The sequence below is a fragment of the Pelodiscus sinensis genome, chromosome 1, assembly GCF_052426305.1.
Source record: "Pelodiscus sinensis isolate ZL-2025 chromosome 1, ASM5242630v1, whole genome shotgun sequence".
Taxonomy (NCBI): domain Eukaryota; kingdom Metazoa; phylum Chordata; order Testudines; family Trionychidae; genus Pelodiscus; species Pelodiscus sinensis.
Genome location: NC_143052.1, coordinates 328,063,660 through 328,080,004, shown reverse-complemented (window position 1 = coordinate 328,080,004; position 16,345 = coordinate 328,063,660). Strand labels below are relative to the sequence as shown.

General features: G+C 41.6%; 1 protein-coding gene across 6 annotated transcripts in view; it reads left to right on the top strand.

Moving 5' to 3' along the window:
* Nucleotides 1-16,345, top strand: part of CEP295 (centrosomal protein 295) — a 71,509-nt gene that overhangs the window by 20,753 nt on the left and 34,411 nt on the right. For all 6 annotated transcript variants that reach the window (XM_075919302.2, XM_089775753.1, XM_075919300.2 and 3 more), the window contains 7 exons: nt 280-453; nt 1,798-2,022; nt 6,794-6,897; nt 10,498-10,707; nt 12,859-12,956; nt 13,071-14,187; nt 16,051-16,231. In XM_075919302.2, the coding sequence (XP_075775417.2) occupies nt 280-453; nt 1,798-2,022; nt 6,794-6,897; nt 10,498-10,707; nt 12,859-12,956; nt 13,071-14,187; nt 16,051-16,231 (2,109 nt within the window). The remainder of the gene's footprint in view (nt 1-279; nt 454-1,797; nt 2,023-6,793; nt 6,898-10,497; nt 10,708-12,858; nt 12,957-13,070; nt 14,188-16,050; nt 16,232-16,345) is intronic.

Sequence of the window (16,345 nt, the reverse complement as noted above, 5' to 3'; positions counted from 1 at the left end):
CGGGGGCGGGGCCAGCCCAGATGTTTCAGCGGGCGCCCAGAACTCCCCCGGCGGGTGCCATGGCGCCCGCGGGTACCGCGTTGGGGACCACGGGTCTAGATAAGCCCTTAGTTTCGTTGGGTGGTTGTGTGGGTTTTTTTTTTTTTTTAAACCATTTAATTTGGAATTCTGCAGGAGTTTCTCATGTGGTGATCTGAATCATAAGTATTAAAGTGGTTTTATTTAGATTACAGATGGAATAGATGACTCTCTTTCACATTGCTTTATTTCTTTTTTTAGAAATGAAAGGGGACATGATTTTGCACCTAGAGCCACAGCCTTTGCCAATTCCCTCTGATCGGTCTCAAGATGAGGACCTGAATATCTCACTGGAGCCAGATTCTGCATGTGAGACTCAATCAAAATTGGATGAGGTAGCGGAAAAGGAAGACCAGCACTTTAGTGAATCGGAGAGTAAGAAACTTCCAAGTTTAACTCTTGTATTGGATATACTTAATTACTTAAATCTTTTGGCTGTACAGGAAAAGGAGAGGTATTGTTTTTGTACAGAAATTTGGGAATATGTAGTAGTGAGTTTAAAGTACATTAAATACCAGAGACCATGATTTCGTCATATCTTTTTAATTAATTTTAAGTCCTAGAAATACTGATTTTTCCAAACCTGGGACTTTTGGTCCAAATCACTGATGTTCCTGGACCAGGGAGTCCTGGCTGAGAGCCCAGTGGCAGGAAGGCTAGCATCTGGGAGCCCTATTGGACTCGGGGCCCATTGGGGCTGGCAAATTCCCTTGTTTGGGACTGGTCAGGTCTTGAGGGTGCCAGACCAGAGAGGTCCAACCTGTATATATATGGAAATGGCATGAGTTAGAATTGCTTTGGAACCATAGCTTTTAGTAATTTGAATGTATGTTAACTATTTATTAAATTCAAGTATTTTTTGTAGCTTACAGATATTTAATATTATAGATATGAAATATTTACGTCATTAGCAGTTTTTGATACTTTCTATTCCATGGATTGTCATATAATAAATATAAACTTCAAATGAAAAAGTGAAGTTTCTATTTTTGTGTTTCAGTACTGTGAATTGTGTTGAGCAATACTTTATTCTGAGGCAATAATGGGCAACCTAGGTTAGGGAATAGGTTGTCATCTCAGTGAGCTGCAAGATTGTCATAACCAAGACAGTCTCCTGGGATAGGATAGTTTCACTAACTGTGCTTGCATATCTAGAATTTGTGGGGTGTGCCAATTGAACTGTAGCAACACTTTGGTTGCAAAGGGAGGGCACGGCTCTCACAGTTCATGTTGTGTGCAATCAGCACACACCTTGCTTTCTTTCACTTTAGTAATACCAGTACCGGAAAAAAAAATATGGACGGCAATCAGCAGAATATGGCCACCCTGCATGTGGGCAATGGTCTCATTGGCCACACAGAATCCTGATGGGGCGCAGGTTGTCCACCATTGCTCTGAGGCCTATCCTAAGCAGTTGCAGGATTTGTAAATCTAACTAGTGAAATTGCATGTTGACTGTAATACATGCACATTATAACTATTTTGAAACAGTGCTTTAAGATATCTATTTTGAGAACCTGTCTTTATTACCTGTCAGGAAGGTGAGTTATTGTGTCTACTGAATCCATTTGTAAAAGACAGATTTGGCCAATTGTCTTACTAGAATGATTTTCCTTAAGGTCAATGACTTTGTAATGTGAGAAGTAACAGAATTCAATATGTACCTTGTTTTGTCTTATTTTTATACCTATAAGTGTTTGGGGTCTGTGTTCCTCCTAGATCATGAAGTAGGAATGGTGTCTCAAACACAATCAAAACTGGTCTTAAAAAAATTGCTAAATAAGATCCGGAGCCAAAAAGACCAGTGGACTTCAAAATGTGAAGCAGAGGTTCAAAGTGAAATTGAGACAATTGAATCAGGAACACTTGCTAGTGAAGAGAGACGATTATGTGATTCAGAACCTGGTCATGAACAACATGCTGATTCAGTTTCTCAAGACATGGGTAAGTATTGTGTAGCTTCACAATTAAAATTAAATGTACTTTTAGAGCAAAGAGAGCCTGGCTGGGCAAACCTGTGAATTTTGATTTTCCCATAAAAAGTTATTGAACGGCATAAAATGTTGCTTTGTTCTGTTGCTTTTTGAGGGGTTTGGGGTAAAAAATAGGTAAGTGAATTGGCTTAAGATTTTTTGATTGGCTTATGGCTTTTGATTTTTGATGAGACTTACATTTTTTGAATATGTCACCACTGATCTATTTCTGAATTTAAAAAAAAAAGTTCCTTGGAGGCTAAACACAGTATCTTGACATGTATCAGAGGGGTAGCCGTGTTAGTCTGAATCTGCAAAAGCGACAAGGAGTCCTGTGGCACCTTATAGACTAACTGAAGTGCAGGAGCATAAGCTTTCGTGGGCAAAGACCCACTTCGTCAGATGCAGGTAGTGGAAATTTCCAGAGGCAGGAATAAATATGCAGGCCAGGATCAGGCTGGAGATGACGAGGTGGATCCAATCAAGGAGGATGAGGCCCACTTCTAGCAGCTGATCTGGAGGTGTGAATTCCAAGAGAGCAGAAGCTGCTTTTGTAGTTAGCAAGCCATTCACAGTCTTTGTTTAATCCAGAGTTGATTGTGTCAAACTTAAAGATGAACTGTAGCTCAGCAGTTTCTCTTTGAAGTCTGGTCCTGAAGTTTTTTTGCTGCAGGATGGCTACTTTTAGATCTGCAATTGTGTGTCCAGGAAGATTGAAGTGTTCCCCTACAGGTTTTTGTATGTTGCCAAAACAGCATCGCTTGCCTGGTAACCTCAGTTGTGCAGAATGCAATGCCATCCGGAACACACAGCCTCCGGAACAACTCTGACATTATAATCAAAGAGGCTGACAAAGGAGGTGCTGTTGTCATCATGAACAGGCCTGACTACCTAAAGGAGGCTGCCAGACAACTCTCCAATACCAAATTCTACAGGCCTCTTTCCTCAGATCCCACTAAGGAATACACTAAGAAACTGCACCATCTGCTCAGGACACTCCCTAAACAAACACAGGAACAAATCGACACACCTTTAAAGCCCCGACCAGGGTTGTTCTATCTATTACCCAAGATCCACAAACCTGGAAATCCCGGACGCCCCATCATCTCGGGCATTGGCACTCTTACTGAAGGACTGTTTGGCTATGTGGACTCTCTGCTCAGACCCTACGCCACCAGCACTCCCAGTTACCTTCGTGACACTACGGATTTCCTGAGAAAACTACAATGCATAGGTGATCTTCCAGAAAACACCATCCTCGCCACCATGGATCTAGAGGCTCTCTACACAAACATCCCACATGCAGATGGAGTACAAGCTGTCAGGAACAGCATTCCTGATGATGCCACAGCACAACTGGTGGCTGAACTCTGTGAATTTATCCTCACACACAACTATTTCAGATTTGGTGACAACACATACCTCCAGACCAGTGGCACTGCTATGGGCACCCACATGGCCCCACAATACGCCAACATTTTTATGGCTGACCTAGAACAACGCTTCCTCAGCTCTCGTCCACTTACACCCCTTCTCTACCTACGCTACATCGATGACATCATCATCTGGACCCACGGGAAGGAGACTCTGGAAGAATTTCACCATGATTTCAACAGCTTCCACCCCACCATCAACCTCAGCATGGACCAATCTACCCGGGAGGTCCATTTCCTGGACACCACGATACAAATAAGTGACGGTCATATCAATACCACCCTATACCGAAAACCTACCGACCGCTATACTTACCTGCATGCCTCCAGTTTCCATCCCGGACATACCACACGATCCATTGTTTACAGCCAAGCACTGAGGTACAACCGCATATGCTCCAACCCCTCAGACAGAGACCTACACCTACAAGACCTTCAACAAGCATTCTGTAAACTGCGATACCCACACGAGGAAGTGAGGAGACAGATCGACAGAGCCAGACATGTACCCAGAAGCCTCCTGCTACGGGACAAGCCCAAGAAAGAAACCAACAGAACACCACTGGCCATCACTTACAGTCCCCAGCTAAAACCTCTCCAACGCATCATTAGTGATCTACAACCCATCCTGGACAATGATCCCTCGCTTTCACAGGCCTTGGGAGGTAGGCCGGTCCTTGCCCACAGACAACCCGCCAACCTGAAGCATATTCTCACCAGCAACTACACACCGCACCATAATAACTCGAACTCAGGAACCAATCCTTGCAACAAACCTCGGTGCCAAGTCTGCCCACATATATACACCAGCAACACCATCACAGGACCTAACCAGATCAGCCATACCGTCACTGGTACATTCTCCTGCACATCTACCAACGTAATATATGCCATCATGTGCCAACAATGCCCCACTGCTATATACATCGGCCAAACTGGACAGTCCCTACGTAAAAGAATCAATGGACACAAATCTGATATTAGGAATGGCAACATACAAAAACCTGTAGGGGAACACTTCAGTCTTCCTGGACACACAATTGCAGATCTAAAAGTAGCCATCCTGCAGCAAAAAAACTTCAGGACCAGACTTCAAAGAGAAACTGCTGAGCTACAGTTCATCTTTAAGTTTGACACAATCAACTCTGGATTAAACAAAGACTGTGAATGGCTTGCTAACTACAAAAGCAGCTTCTGCTCTCTTGGAATTCACACCTCCAGATCAGCTGCTAGAAGTGGGCCTCATCCTCCTTGATTGGATCCACCTCGTCATCTCCAGCCTGATCCTGGCCTGCATATTTATTCCTGCCTCTGGAAATTTCCACTACCTGCATCTGAGGAAGTGGGTCTTGCCCACGAAAGCTTATGCTCCTACACTTCAGTTAGTCTATAAGGTGCCACAGGACTCCTTGTATCTTGACATGCTGTATACTAAGTACCAATAAATAAAAAGGACACCTGTTCCTGAATCTGGATTCAATATCTTTTGAATTACCTTTAACATGAAACAGATTGGGATTATTGCTTGTTTTGTAATTATTTTGTAGCCATTTGTTTATCTCCTTTTTGCTTCTGGGATGTCACTGGAATAGTGCATGTGATTGGTTCTTAAGAGTCTAACTATTAGGCAGTTCAGTCACAAGTATTTGAATTATTTAATGTATTAAGTAACTTTTAACATAATAAATTTTAATTATACTTGTGAATGCATTTGCTGTAATGCCATTGTTAACATTCTGGGGATGGCTTTATTATTAAGGCATATCTGTGTGTGGTGATTTATTACTTTATTTGTGAGTTGTGAGCAATACAGTTGCTAGAAGGGGACAGGAAACTTACTCATTAATACTGAGAGTTAGTGGTACTTAGGAATGTTAAAATTAGGGGTGTTTTAAAACTTTTTAATTTTTTGTAAACGTGTAACTGCTGAAAATGTCACAGCTGTTACATGTTTATTCACAGGGGGAGGCGACTCCATAGGAGCTGGGTTTTAAGCCATCTCCCCACTGACACTGGCTCCCACAAAGCCTCCTCCCCTCTTCCCCTGCTAAAAGCCAGCTCCCCGCGAGTGCCAGCTCCCATTTGCTCTTCCTCCCCCCATGCTGCTGCCTCTGATAGAGAGTCAGCTACAGGGTGGGGGGGAAGGCCTTGCATGTAACTGACGGTTAACTGATGAGCCCAGGTTCATTGGTTAATCGTTTAGTCATATACACTATCACATCCTTAGTTAAATGCATTTATTCACGTAATTATGTAACTTCTGAAAATGTCAGTGGTTGCATGTTTGCACATTTGGGGGAAAGGGGAGAGGGGAACCGCTCTTCATCTTAGAGATTGCTGTTTAAACTACAACCAGTATAAAAGTGGGACCCTCCACAAGATCCAGGGATATCTGGGTGGGAAGTACTGCTTCCCACCTTCTCAAGAGCCAGTGAGGCTCGAGGGTGTTTTCCTTAGACTCAATTAGGGAAAGTTGCCCTTGGCTTAACACATTGGGTTGATCCTATCATATTTGTAAGTACTAATTTAGTTATGAGTTCGGTGTTCTGGCCAGTACAGTGTACTGGCAAGTTCTGATAGGAGTATTATTCATGAATGCTACCTGTTGCGCGTACACACTCACACACTCTCACACACTCACTTTGAGACCTAGGTGGTGCCGGATTATTGGATATGCCAGAATATTAGGAGGTCCCGGTACAGCTGCATGGCTTTTCAGTCATCTGGCCAGGACCTAATCCCCCCCTCCCCCTTTCCCCTTCCCTCTAGCAAAACTTCTCCCTACTGTAACCTGATCCCCCTGCCGCCCCCCCAGCCCCTCCACCCCAACATTATGCTCTGGTACAGACTGCATGTGCGCTGAACATCTAGCTTTTCAGTCAGCTGGCCGGGAGCGCTTGCCATTTTGATGCTGGCGTATCGGAGGTGCCGAACTACAGGCAGTCCCCGGGTTACATGGATCCGACTTACATCGGATCCCTACTCACAAACGGAGTGAGGCAACACCACACTAGCTGCTTCCCCCCAGCAGATGAGGGAGACGCAAAGCTAGCGCCGCCCCCAGCAGACCAGGGAGACGCAGAGCGGCTTTTCTCAGCAGACACCTCAGCTTGAGAATAAAGGACTGAGGGGAGTGAGGTGTGGGAGAATAAAACTGAGCTCTGGAGAAATGTTTGGCTAGAGTTTCCCCTACAATATGTACCAGTTCCAACTTACATACAAATTCAACTTAAGAACAAACTACAGTCCCTATCTTGTACGTTACCTGGGGACTGCCTGTATTGGAGTTTTACTGTATGTATTTTTCAGAATCTCTAGAAATGAAGCATACTGTTATAGCTGGAAATTCAGTCCTAATCCATCCTCAGGAACAAGCAACCAAATCAAGAATGGAAGTAGAGAGACAAAAACAGGTATTTTTTCCGGATCTTTTAAAATGTGCTTTTACTAATCAGCCCTGCCCAGTCAGTCAGCTCCATGCATGCAGCCCTGAGCCTCTGACTAGGTGGGGCTGTGCTCCCACGTAGATTAGAGGGAACACTGGTGGCCAGTGCTAAAAGTTTCAGAGGAAATGCAAGGAACAGAACAATTTATCAAGCAATATTGTCCCCTTGTTGTTTAGTCCCAGCTTCTTGCAGTCCAAGGTTTTGGGATGCCCAGGGCATAGGATTTTCTGTGGCCATCTTGATTAACAGACATTGATTGATCTATCTGCTGTGAGCTTATCTGATTCTTTTTAATCCAGTTAAACTTTTGGACTTCAACATCCTCTGGCAGCAAGTTCTGTAGGTTGAATGTGTGTTATGTGAAAAAGCACTTGCTTATGTTTGGCTTTTAAACCTGCTACATAATTCATTGGATGACCCTTGCTTCTGGTGTAATATGAAAGGGTAAATAACACTTAGTCCCTTTCTTCACACCATTCATGGTTTTACAGATCCCTCTCATATTCTCCATCCCTCTTTTTCATCTTTTTTCTAAGATGAACAGTTTCAGTCCTTTTAATCTCTACTCATATGGAAGTGGTTCATATTCCCACTCATTTTTGTTGCCCCCCCCCCTTTTTTTTAAACCTCTTCCTGTTGTAATATATCTTTTGTGAGCTGGATCGACCAGAACTACATGCAGTATTCAGGGTGTGGATGTACTATGGATTCATAGTTTGCCATTATATTTTCTGTCATTTTATCTGTCCATTTCCTAATGGTTCCTTACATTGTCAGCTTTTTTGACAGCCTCTGAAAATTGTGATTGTTTTCTAGTGTACGTTACTTTGCATTTATCAACATTGGATTACATCTGCTAATTTGTTGCCCAGTCACCACGTTTTATGAAATCCCTTTGTAATGTTTTGAACTTAAAAATCTAGAGTAATTTTCGATCTGCCAACTGTGCCACCTCACTGATTAGCCCTTTTCCAGATCATTTATGAAGATGTTAAACAACACAGTCCCAATACAGATCCCTGGAGAACACCAGTATTTACCTCCACTCTAGAAAACTACCCTTTGCTTCTTGTCTTTTAATCAGTGACTGATTCATTGGGTACCTAAAACCTTCCCTCTTATCCCATGGCTGCTTACTTTGCTGAAGAGGCTTCAGGAGAGGGATCTTGTAAATGATTTTTGAAAATCTTAAGTTGCTGTATCTACTGGATCATCCTTGTCCACACGTTTATTTGCCCTCTCAAAGAATTTTAAGAGATTTGTGAGGCCTGATATCCCCTTACAAAAAACTGTCAACTCTTCCCTAACATTGTTTGTCTGATTTATTCTGTTTTTTACTATGGTTTCAACCTGTTCACCTGTAATTGCCACAATCCCCTCCAGATCCTAGTTCAGAAATTTGTCACGTTAGCTATCTTCCAGGTATCTGGTACAGAAGCTGATAAATGTGATAGGTATAACTTATATACCACATTCTGTCGGTCTGGAAAGTGTCCCTGTATTCACATCATATACACTAGTAATAATCTTTGTTCAAAACATGCCTTGGGAGGTATTAACAATGTTACATGTAAAGTTAGGAATTCCCCCATGTGATGATGACTGTACATGTTCAAACCCATACAGCCTTGAGTAGGCAAAAATTGTTAAACATGCCTGTTCTAAACAAAGGAATGTGTGTTCACCTTATATGTGAACTGGTTTCTAAAAGACAAAGGAAAAACTGACTCCTGCTGCCAGGAGTCATCAAAATTGATGGGCAGTCATTGATCAAGTGAACATTCTTTGTCAAGCAAGAAGAGCAGGAACATATCAATCTCCATTCTAGCAAACAACAACATGGAATATCTTTCATCAGGAGATTCCATAGCTAGAAGGAATTTTATTTAGAGGTGTAACACTCTTGAAAATTGATTTCAAAGGGTGATTGGACTACTAAGTGGTGAGAGGCAAAAGCACACAAGGTTATCTCTCTGTGTCTATCTCTTTCACCTAAGGTGACAAAGAAGCCAGCCATTAGAGAAGGGTAATAGAGAGGTAGCCATGTCCATCTGATTTTGGTAAAACGAAAGGGAAAAATATGTAGCACTTGAAAGACTAACAATATAGTTTTTTAGGTGATCACCTAAAAAACTATATTGTTAGTCTTTCAAGTGCTACATATTTTTTCCTTTTGTTTTACCAAGATCAGACTGATACAGCTACCTCTCTATTACTTTTCAACATGCAACTACATTTAGCCATTTGGAATGGAAATCCATCAGCCATATGAAAAAACTTTCACAGACAGAATCACCTAATAAACGATCTTGTTAGTCTTTAAAGTGCTACATATTTTTTCCTTTTGTCTTAGGGAAGGGGGCAGTCCTGACCTAAGAATTTGGTCAGCAGTAACAACACGTGATAAGAGTTTTACCTAGAACCAAGTGTTATTTAAGATTTCATATCTTTAAACAGATTTATCTTTAGTTCTTTTGTAACAATTGATGACTTGAATACCCTATACTTGTACTCCTTTAAAAATCTCTCTTTGTAGTTACATAATCTTATTTTATTTTTTTAATCAGAACAAATCCATTGTTGTGTTTGAATTGAACTGTTAGAGTAGTGAATTCTTGCATATTGACCCCTGATAGGGAAATATCTAAACTGCCAAAGAGAGGACTCAGAAGTGCAGATTACACATGCTTGGAAAATTCAGAATGGGGAGTGTATTGGAGCCATCCTGTCAGTAGTAACCAAGGCTGCTGAAGTCTGAACATGCCATGTATTTTGCTGATAGACTGCAGGGGTCAGAATCGCTGGACTGGAACTGCAGCTATACACAGATATTCAGGGTGTGATTTCTATGTTGTTTGTGAGCTATAACAGCAAAGCATTGTGAGGTGCCTACACTTGCAGAGCAGTTGATGGTGATGCAGCCCTTCACTGGTCTAGAATGTGACAGTGGTCATTAAAAATCTTGTGGCCTGGCAACAATTTCAAATAGATCCTGTATTCTTCATTACCTATTCCAAAGGATTTTGAACCGTTATCATGCTTAGGTACTACAGTGACTGGTGCATAACACAAATCCCTCCTAGTAGCTTATTTTTCCTCTCTAGGAATTTGAAGTGCAATTTATGCTGTGCACCATTTAGCTACTTCAAAGGTATTATGAGACTTAAACTAATGTTAGCAGGGTGTAGACAATCTTTGATGAAAAGCACTATACAACAGCAAAGTACTTGTTCTGAATTTAGTTCCGCAATGGGGACACTGCCCTCTCCCAAATCGCCAATAGAACTGAAATGAATAAAACACTTATATTTTATTAATTGTATTAATTTAATAGCAACTGTTGTAAGCAATATGTAATATAGTTCTGTGCAGTGAAATTTTATGTAAGCAACCACCACACACAAGAATCTGTTCTCTAGTCAAAATCAAGTAAAACTATACTGTAAACTTTGAGGCTACTTTTAGAGGTCTTGTGCAATAGAGATTGCCTATTTAGGATGTAAGAATTAACTGTCTTATGGTTCTGTCATTTAATTCTGGAAAATCACTGTAGTATGTCTCTGATAGCTACAGCAAATAGAGCAACAAAAACAGCAGCAGCTAATTTTGCTGAAACAAATTGAAGAAAAGAGAATACAGTTGGAGGCAGAGTTTCTGAAGGTCCAAATGCAGGCTCACCAGGAGGAAATAAAGAAAAAAGAACAAGAGGCGATAGCTCAAGACTCACAGCTGAGTCCTGATCTGCTTGTGAATCAACATAGGCAAATGGAACACAAGGTAAAGTAAGAACACTTTATCAAAATTCAGAGAGCTGATTGCCATTACTAAACTGAAGTAATTGTTTAAACTTTATTTTCAAGTTGTGTGCCAGGAGGCACGGTTTCCTAGCTCCAAAATGCAATTGTGCTAATGTGTAAACAGTGATTTACTTGACATGCACAGACTTTGGGTATTAGATTATTTCTTTGGGATTTTAGGACATTTATCATATGGTCTAGAAAAAAATTATGCACAAAACCTCAGGTCATATAGCTGATTGTTTGACTCAATGGGTAATAATCAACAGCTCAATGTCTGGTTGGCAGTCGGTATTAAGCAGTGTGCCCCAAGGGTGGGTTCTAGGGTTTTATTCAACATCTTTATTAATGACCTGGATGAGGGGATGGATTGCACCCTCACCAAGTTTGCAGATGACACTAAGCTAGGGGGAGAGGTACGTATGTTGGAGAGTAGGAGTAGGGTCCAGCGTGACCTAGACAAATTGGAGGATTGAGCCAAAAGAAATCTAATGAGGTTCAAAAAGGACAAGTTCAGAGTCCTGCACTTGGGACAGAGGAATCCAAAGCACTGTTACAGGCTGGGGTCCGACTGGCTAAACAGCAGTTCGGCAAAAAAGGTCCTAGGGATTACAGTAAATGAGAAGCTGGATATGAGTCAACAGTATGCCCTTGTGACCAAGAGGGATAGTGGCATATTAGGGAGCATTAGGAGGGCCATTGCCAGCATATCTAGAGAAGTGATTATTCCCCTTGATTCAGCACTGGTGAGGCCACATTTGGAGTATTGTGTCCAATTTCAGGCCCCCATTACAGAAAGGATGTGGGTGCATTGGAGAGTCCAGTGAAGGGCAATGAAAATTAGGGGGTTAAAGTGCATGACCTCTGAGCATAGCTCGACAAAGTATTGAATCTACTCACTATGGGCGAGTAGATTTCAGCCCTGTGCCCCGTTCGCCGCCGCCAGCACGCGCATGCACAATGCGGGGCATACGCAGTGCGGGGCTGGCGAGTGGCTTTCGCTGCAATCGTCGAGCCCTGCCTATGAGGAGAGGCTGAGGGATTTGGGTTTGTTTAGTCTGCAGAAGAGAAGAGTATGGGGGATTTGATAGCAATCTTTTGCTACCTGAAGGAAGGTTCCAAAGAGGATGGGGAGAGTCTGTTCTCAGTAGTGACATGACAGAATGAGGAGCAATGGTTTCAAGTTGCAGTGTGGGGGGGCAGTCTAGATTGGATATTAGGGGAAAAAACAGTGCTTGTTTTGTTTTGTTAAAAAAGGTGCTGGTACTCTAGGGGAAAGGTTGAGCAAAAAAAACCCAAACACGTTCCGTTCTTTCCAAGTAAGCTCTGACTGGAGGTGCTGGTACTGCGTGGGCAGTACCATCACAAAAAAAGCACTAGGAAAAACCATTTAACAAGGAGGATGGTGAAATACTGGAGTGGGTTACCTGGGGAGGTGGTAGAATCTCCATCCCTAGAGGTTTCTAAGTCCAAGCTTAACAAAGCTTTGGCTGGGATGAATTAGTTAGGATTGGTCCTGCTTTGGGCAGGGAGTTGGACTCGACCTCCTGAGATCTCGTCCAGCCTATGATTCTATGATTTGTGCTGTGAGCCATATCATTAATGCATGGGGAAAGGGAAACTGTTCTTTACAAAAACCCTGCCTTTTTGATTACACAGAAGCCCCTAGCATCACTTCTGAAGGACAGTTACATAAGTGAGAATATGGAGAGTGTATGGTTTAATTGTTGCTCATAACTTATCTTGAGGCGCCATCTTTCTAGGCCCCTAGTCTCCTTTTACATGGAGCCATCTTGGATGATTGGTCCCCTAGTCTGTGGCTGGATTCTTGTACCTCTCTGAAATAAGCTGCAGATCACTGTTGGCATCATTAAATCTGAAATCTACAGTATGCGCTAGAATATAATATCAGTCTGGCAGGAGAAAATGTAGCCTTAGGCCAACTGTTCTCGGAACTGCACTCCATCTCCGCAGCCTCAGGCTAAAATTTTATAGATTCCAAACGTACACTAGTACAGAATGGCTTCTGCTGCTTTGAGAGAGAGTGAGAACTTGCTGCTTAGTATTCATCTTATTTAACATGTTTATACATGTTTGAATTTTCCCACTTAAACGATTTTTTTCCTGTTAGACTGAAACTACTGTGGTGCCTGAAACTAGCAGTTTTAAAGAGGAAAATCATATACAGATGATTCATAACTATCAACGATGTCTTCTACAGCAAAACAGGTATCTTCCGCATGTAACATTAGCATCTTGGGTGGATTGTGTAATTGAAGGCTGTTTGAATAATGAAAACTGTCTTCATGCTACACAGGGAATAAATGTTTTTGTTCTGTTTAGATTGCACAAACAGTCAGTTGAAGAAGCCAGAAAACAGTTGCAGGAATATCAGAATAAGTTGAAGCAAAGATATCCGTCTATTTCTATGCCATTAAGCTCTGCAGTTACATTGCAGTCAAGATTTGTTAACTTAAAACCTACTACCCATGAATCAGTTTTACAAATGCATGGCCCTGCAGTACTTCATAAAGATCATCCATCAGCTAGTCAGTCATCTGTACAAGTTCAAGTACAAGAATATGCTCAGCCATTAACCACACATCCAAGAACACATTTTGTGTTAGAAAAACCATTTGAACAGAGAGATGATGAGCAAAGGCATATTATGGGCTCTCCTGGACAGTTACGACCTATAGATGTGTCTCAGTTGGATCAAAGGCAATTTCAGTTGCCCCAACAGAGTTACCCTTCCCAAGAACAGATGGAAATGTTGGGTACTTCTAATAATCAGATGAGAGAACTTCCAGGGTCAGTCATGATGACCTCACAAGATACTTCAGGTATGATGAAAACAGAGGCACAGATAAAACAGGTCACATCAGCTTTGCCCACAGAAGAGCCATCTGAGCCTTCAGGAACCCTGTACCTTGATAAAAAGTCAGTAATGTCTCAAGAAATGCTAAACTCACCAAGAGAGAGGGAAACACAAAAACAGTCTCATCTTACCACACTTGATATGCTAGCAGCAGAGGGGCCTCCAATAGCTCAGACTGCCTCATTTGATTCTTCAGAATACCGGCAGGTACCTGCAAAGAGCAGCATAAAGACAACCTTTGAACAGTCTATCCCCCAATTTTTTCAACACCTTACTTCATTATCTCCTGATGAATCTGAGACTGGGGCAAGCCAAGAGTCTTTTGCGCCCAAAAGTGGAGGTGCATCTTTGTTAAATTATTCCAATATATTAAAGTTGAGAGCAAAAGTACTGGCTTCTTCAGAGAGCATCCAAGCTCAGCAAGATCATTTGAAAGAACTGCAAGAACAACTGGATGTACAAAGAGATGCTCTTCTTTCTAGGCAGAGACTGCAGGAAGAATTGCTTTTACATAAGCAGGCTAAATTAAAGGAACAGATGCAGAAACAACAGGAAGCTTTGCAGGATTTTCTTAGTAAGCGGGTATGTTTTGTAAATGTAATATGAGTTGTCCGCTAGTAGGTGTCCAGGCTAGAGAGTGAACTTTGTCAGTTAGCAGATTTCACCATGTAGTATGCAGACTTTGAGGGTACGCATTTGTCCTTTCCGGAAACTGACGTTCAAACTAGAGAACTGTGACCTTTTGTGATCTGCAATCATTGGTTCTCTTAGATGAGCCACAAGAGCCTCTCCCTGTCAAATAGCACAGAAATTGTGCTAATCTTGTCTCTAGCCGGAACTCTGAATGTTGTATTCATGGAAGGAGTTAGTTTTTGGAATATTTACAGGCATTTTTGTTTATCTTTACCGTCTTTAAATGGTGGCTCTAGCATTAAGGCTGCGTCTAGACTGGCAAGTTTTTCTGCAAAAGCAACAGTCTACACTGGCCAGCTATCTACACTGGCCGCTTGAATTTCTGCAAGAACACTGACTTCCTTCTGTCTGAAATCAGTGCTTCTTGAGGAAATGCTATGCTGCTCCCGTTCGGGCAAAAGCCCTCTTGCGCAAATGCTTTTGCGCAAGAGGGCCAGTGTAGACAGCTAAAAACTGTTTTGCGCAAAAAAAACCCCGATCGCGAAAATGACCATCGGGGCTTTCTTGCGCAAAAAAACAGCGTCTAGATTGGCACGGACACTTTTCCGCAAAAAGTGCTTTTGCGGAAAAGGGTCTATGCCAATCTAGACGCTCTTTTCCGCAAATGCTTTTAACAGAAAACTTTTCCGTTAAAAGCATTTGCGGAAAATCATGCCAGTCTAGACGTAGCCCAAAGGTCTAATAAACACTTCTGTCAGATAACTAACTCATAAAAAGCACAGATTGGTTTTAAATCTGTAAACAGGGAAAATTGATTTTTAAATTTCTTATCTGATTTTTGTTTTGTTAAATTATTTCTGAACAGCAGTCGTGCTTTCCAATTATGAATGAATTTCCACAAGAACACTAACGATCTAATGTAAGATTGTCAGTGTTCTTCCGCAAATACTATGCTGCCCCTGCTCGGGGAAAAAACCCTCTTGCGCAAATGCTTTTGCGCAAGAGGGCCGGTGTAGACAGCTAAAAACTGTTTTGCGCAAAAAAGCCCCGATGGTGAAAATGACGATCGGGGCTTTCTTGCGCAAAAAAACAGCGTCTAGATTAGCACGGACGCTTTTCTGCAAAAAGTGCTTTTGCACAAAAGCGTCCGTGCCAATCTAGACGCTCTTTTCCACAAATGCTTTTAACGGAAAAACTTTTCCGTTAAAAGCATTTGCAGAAAATCATGCCAGTCTAGACATAGCCGTTTTGTTTAAGAAAGAATCTAAAATAAATTCAGTTTTGGTTTCCAAATGAACTCTTTTTCTACATGTTTTGGTTCAGACAGTGAACCAAAACTTTGTTGTTTGCTCAGCTCTGTCCAGTATAGTCCACAGTATCATTGGGTTAAGCGAGTCTCTCTATGGAAGCTGGATATACCAAAACATCTTTGCCTTGTTTTATTTCAACTGGTCGAGAATAGTAGGCATCGCAAAGATTCCCTTCATGCTGCTTTGGCTCTCTGCCTTTCATTTTTGCAGTCTTTAGAGAACTAAAATTCCTACCATTAGTAACTGAGAAGTAAATAGAAATATCATTTCAGGACTTGATCCAGCAAGAAACAGAATATTCTGGCCCAAGTGAACGAAATATTTAAATATGCAACTAATTAACTGCTAACAAGTATTCACGTGTTTAGGTGTTTTGCTGATTTGCGCTTTTGGTTCTTCTGGAAAGAGCTCATGTATAGTGTATGAGACACATAGGAAAAATAGAATTTTAGTAAAATGGGTGTGAAAATAATCTTTAGCCACTGTTACTTCTTTTTTTAAGACAGAAGAATCTGTCACATACAGAAAGATGACAGAAACACATAATTCTGACCATTTCAGTCTGACGACTTACCCTTTCAAAGATGCAGAAAGTAAATCTCAAGAAGTTAATTGTTGTGATATGAACAACTATGTCAAAAATAGATTGCTTTCGCAAAGCATCAATCAAGCTGAGCAAATTGGTGAGGACATTTATATTATAATACTGCTGCTCACTATTTTTTTTTCCTTTCCCTTAAATTGAATCTTTAACTGCTTAGAGTATGTTGCAAAAATATAAACTGCAGAACATTCTT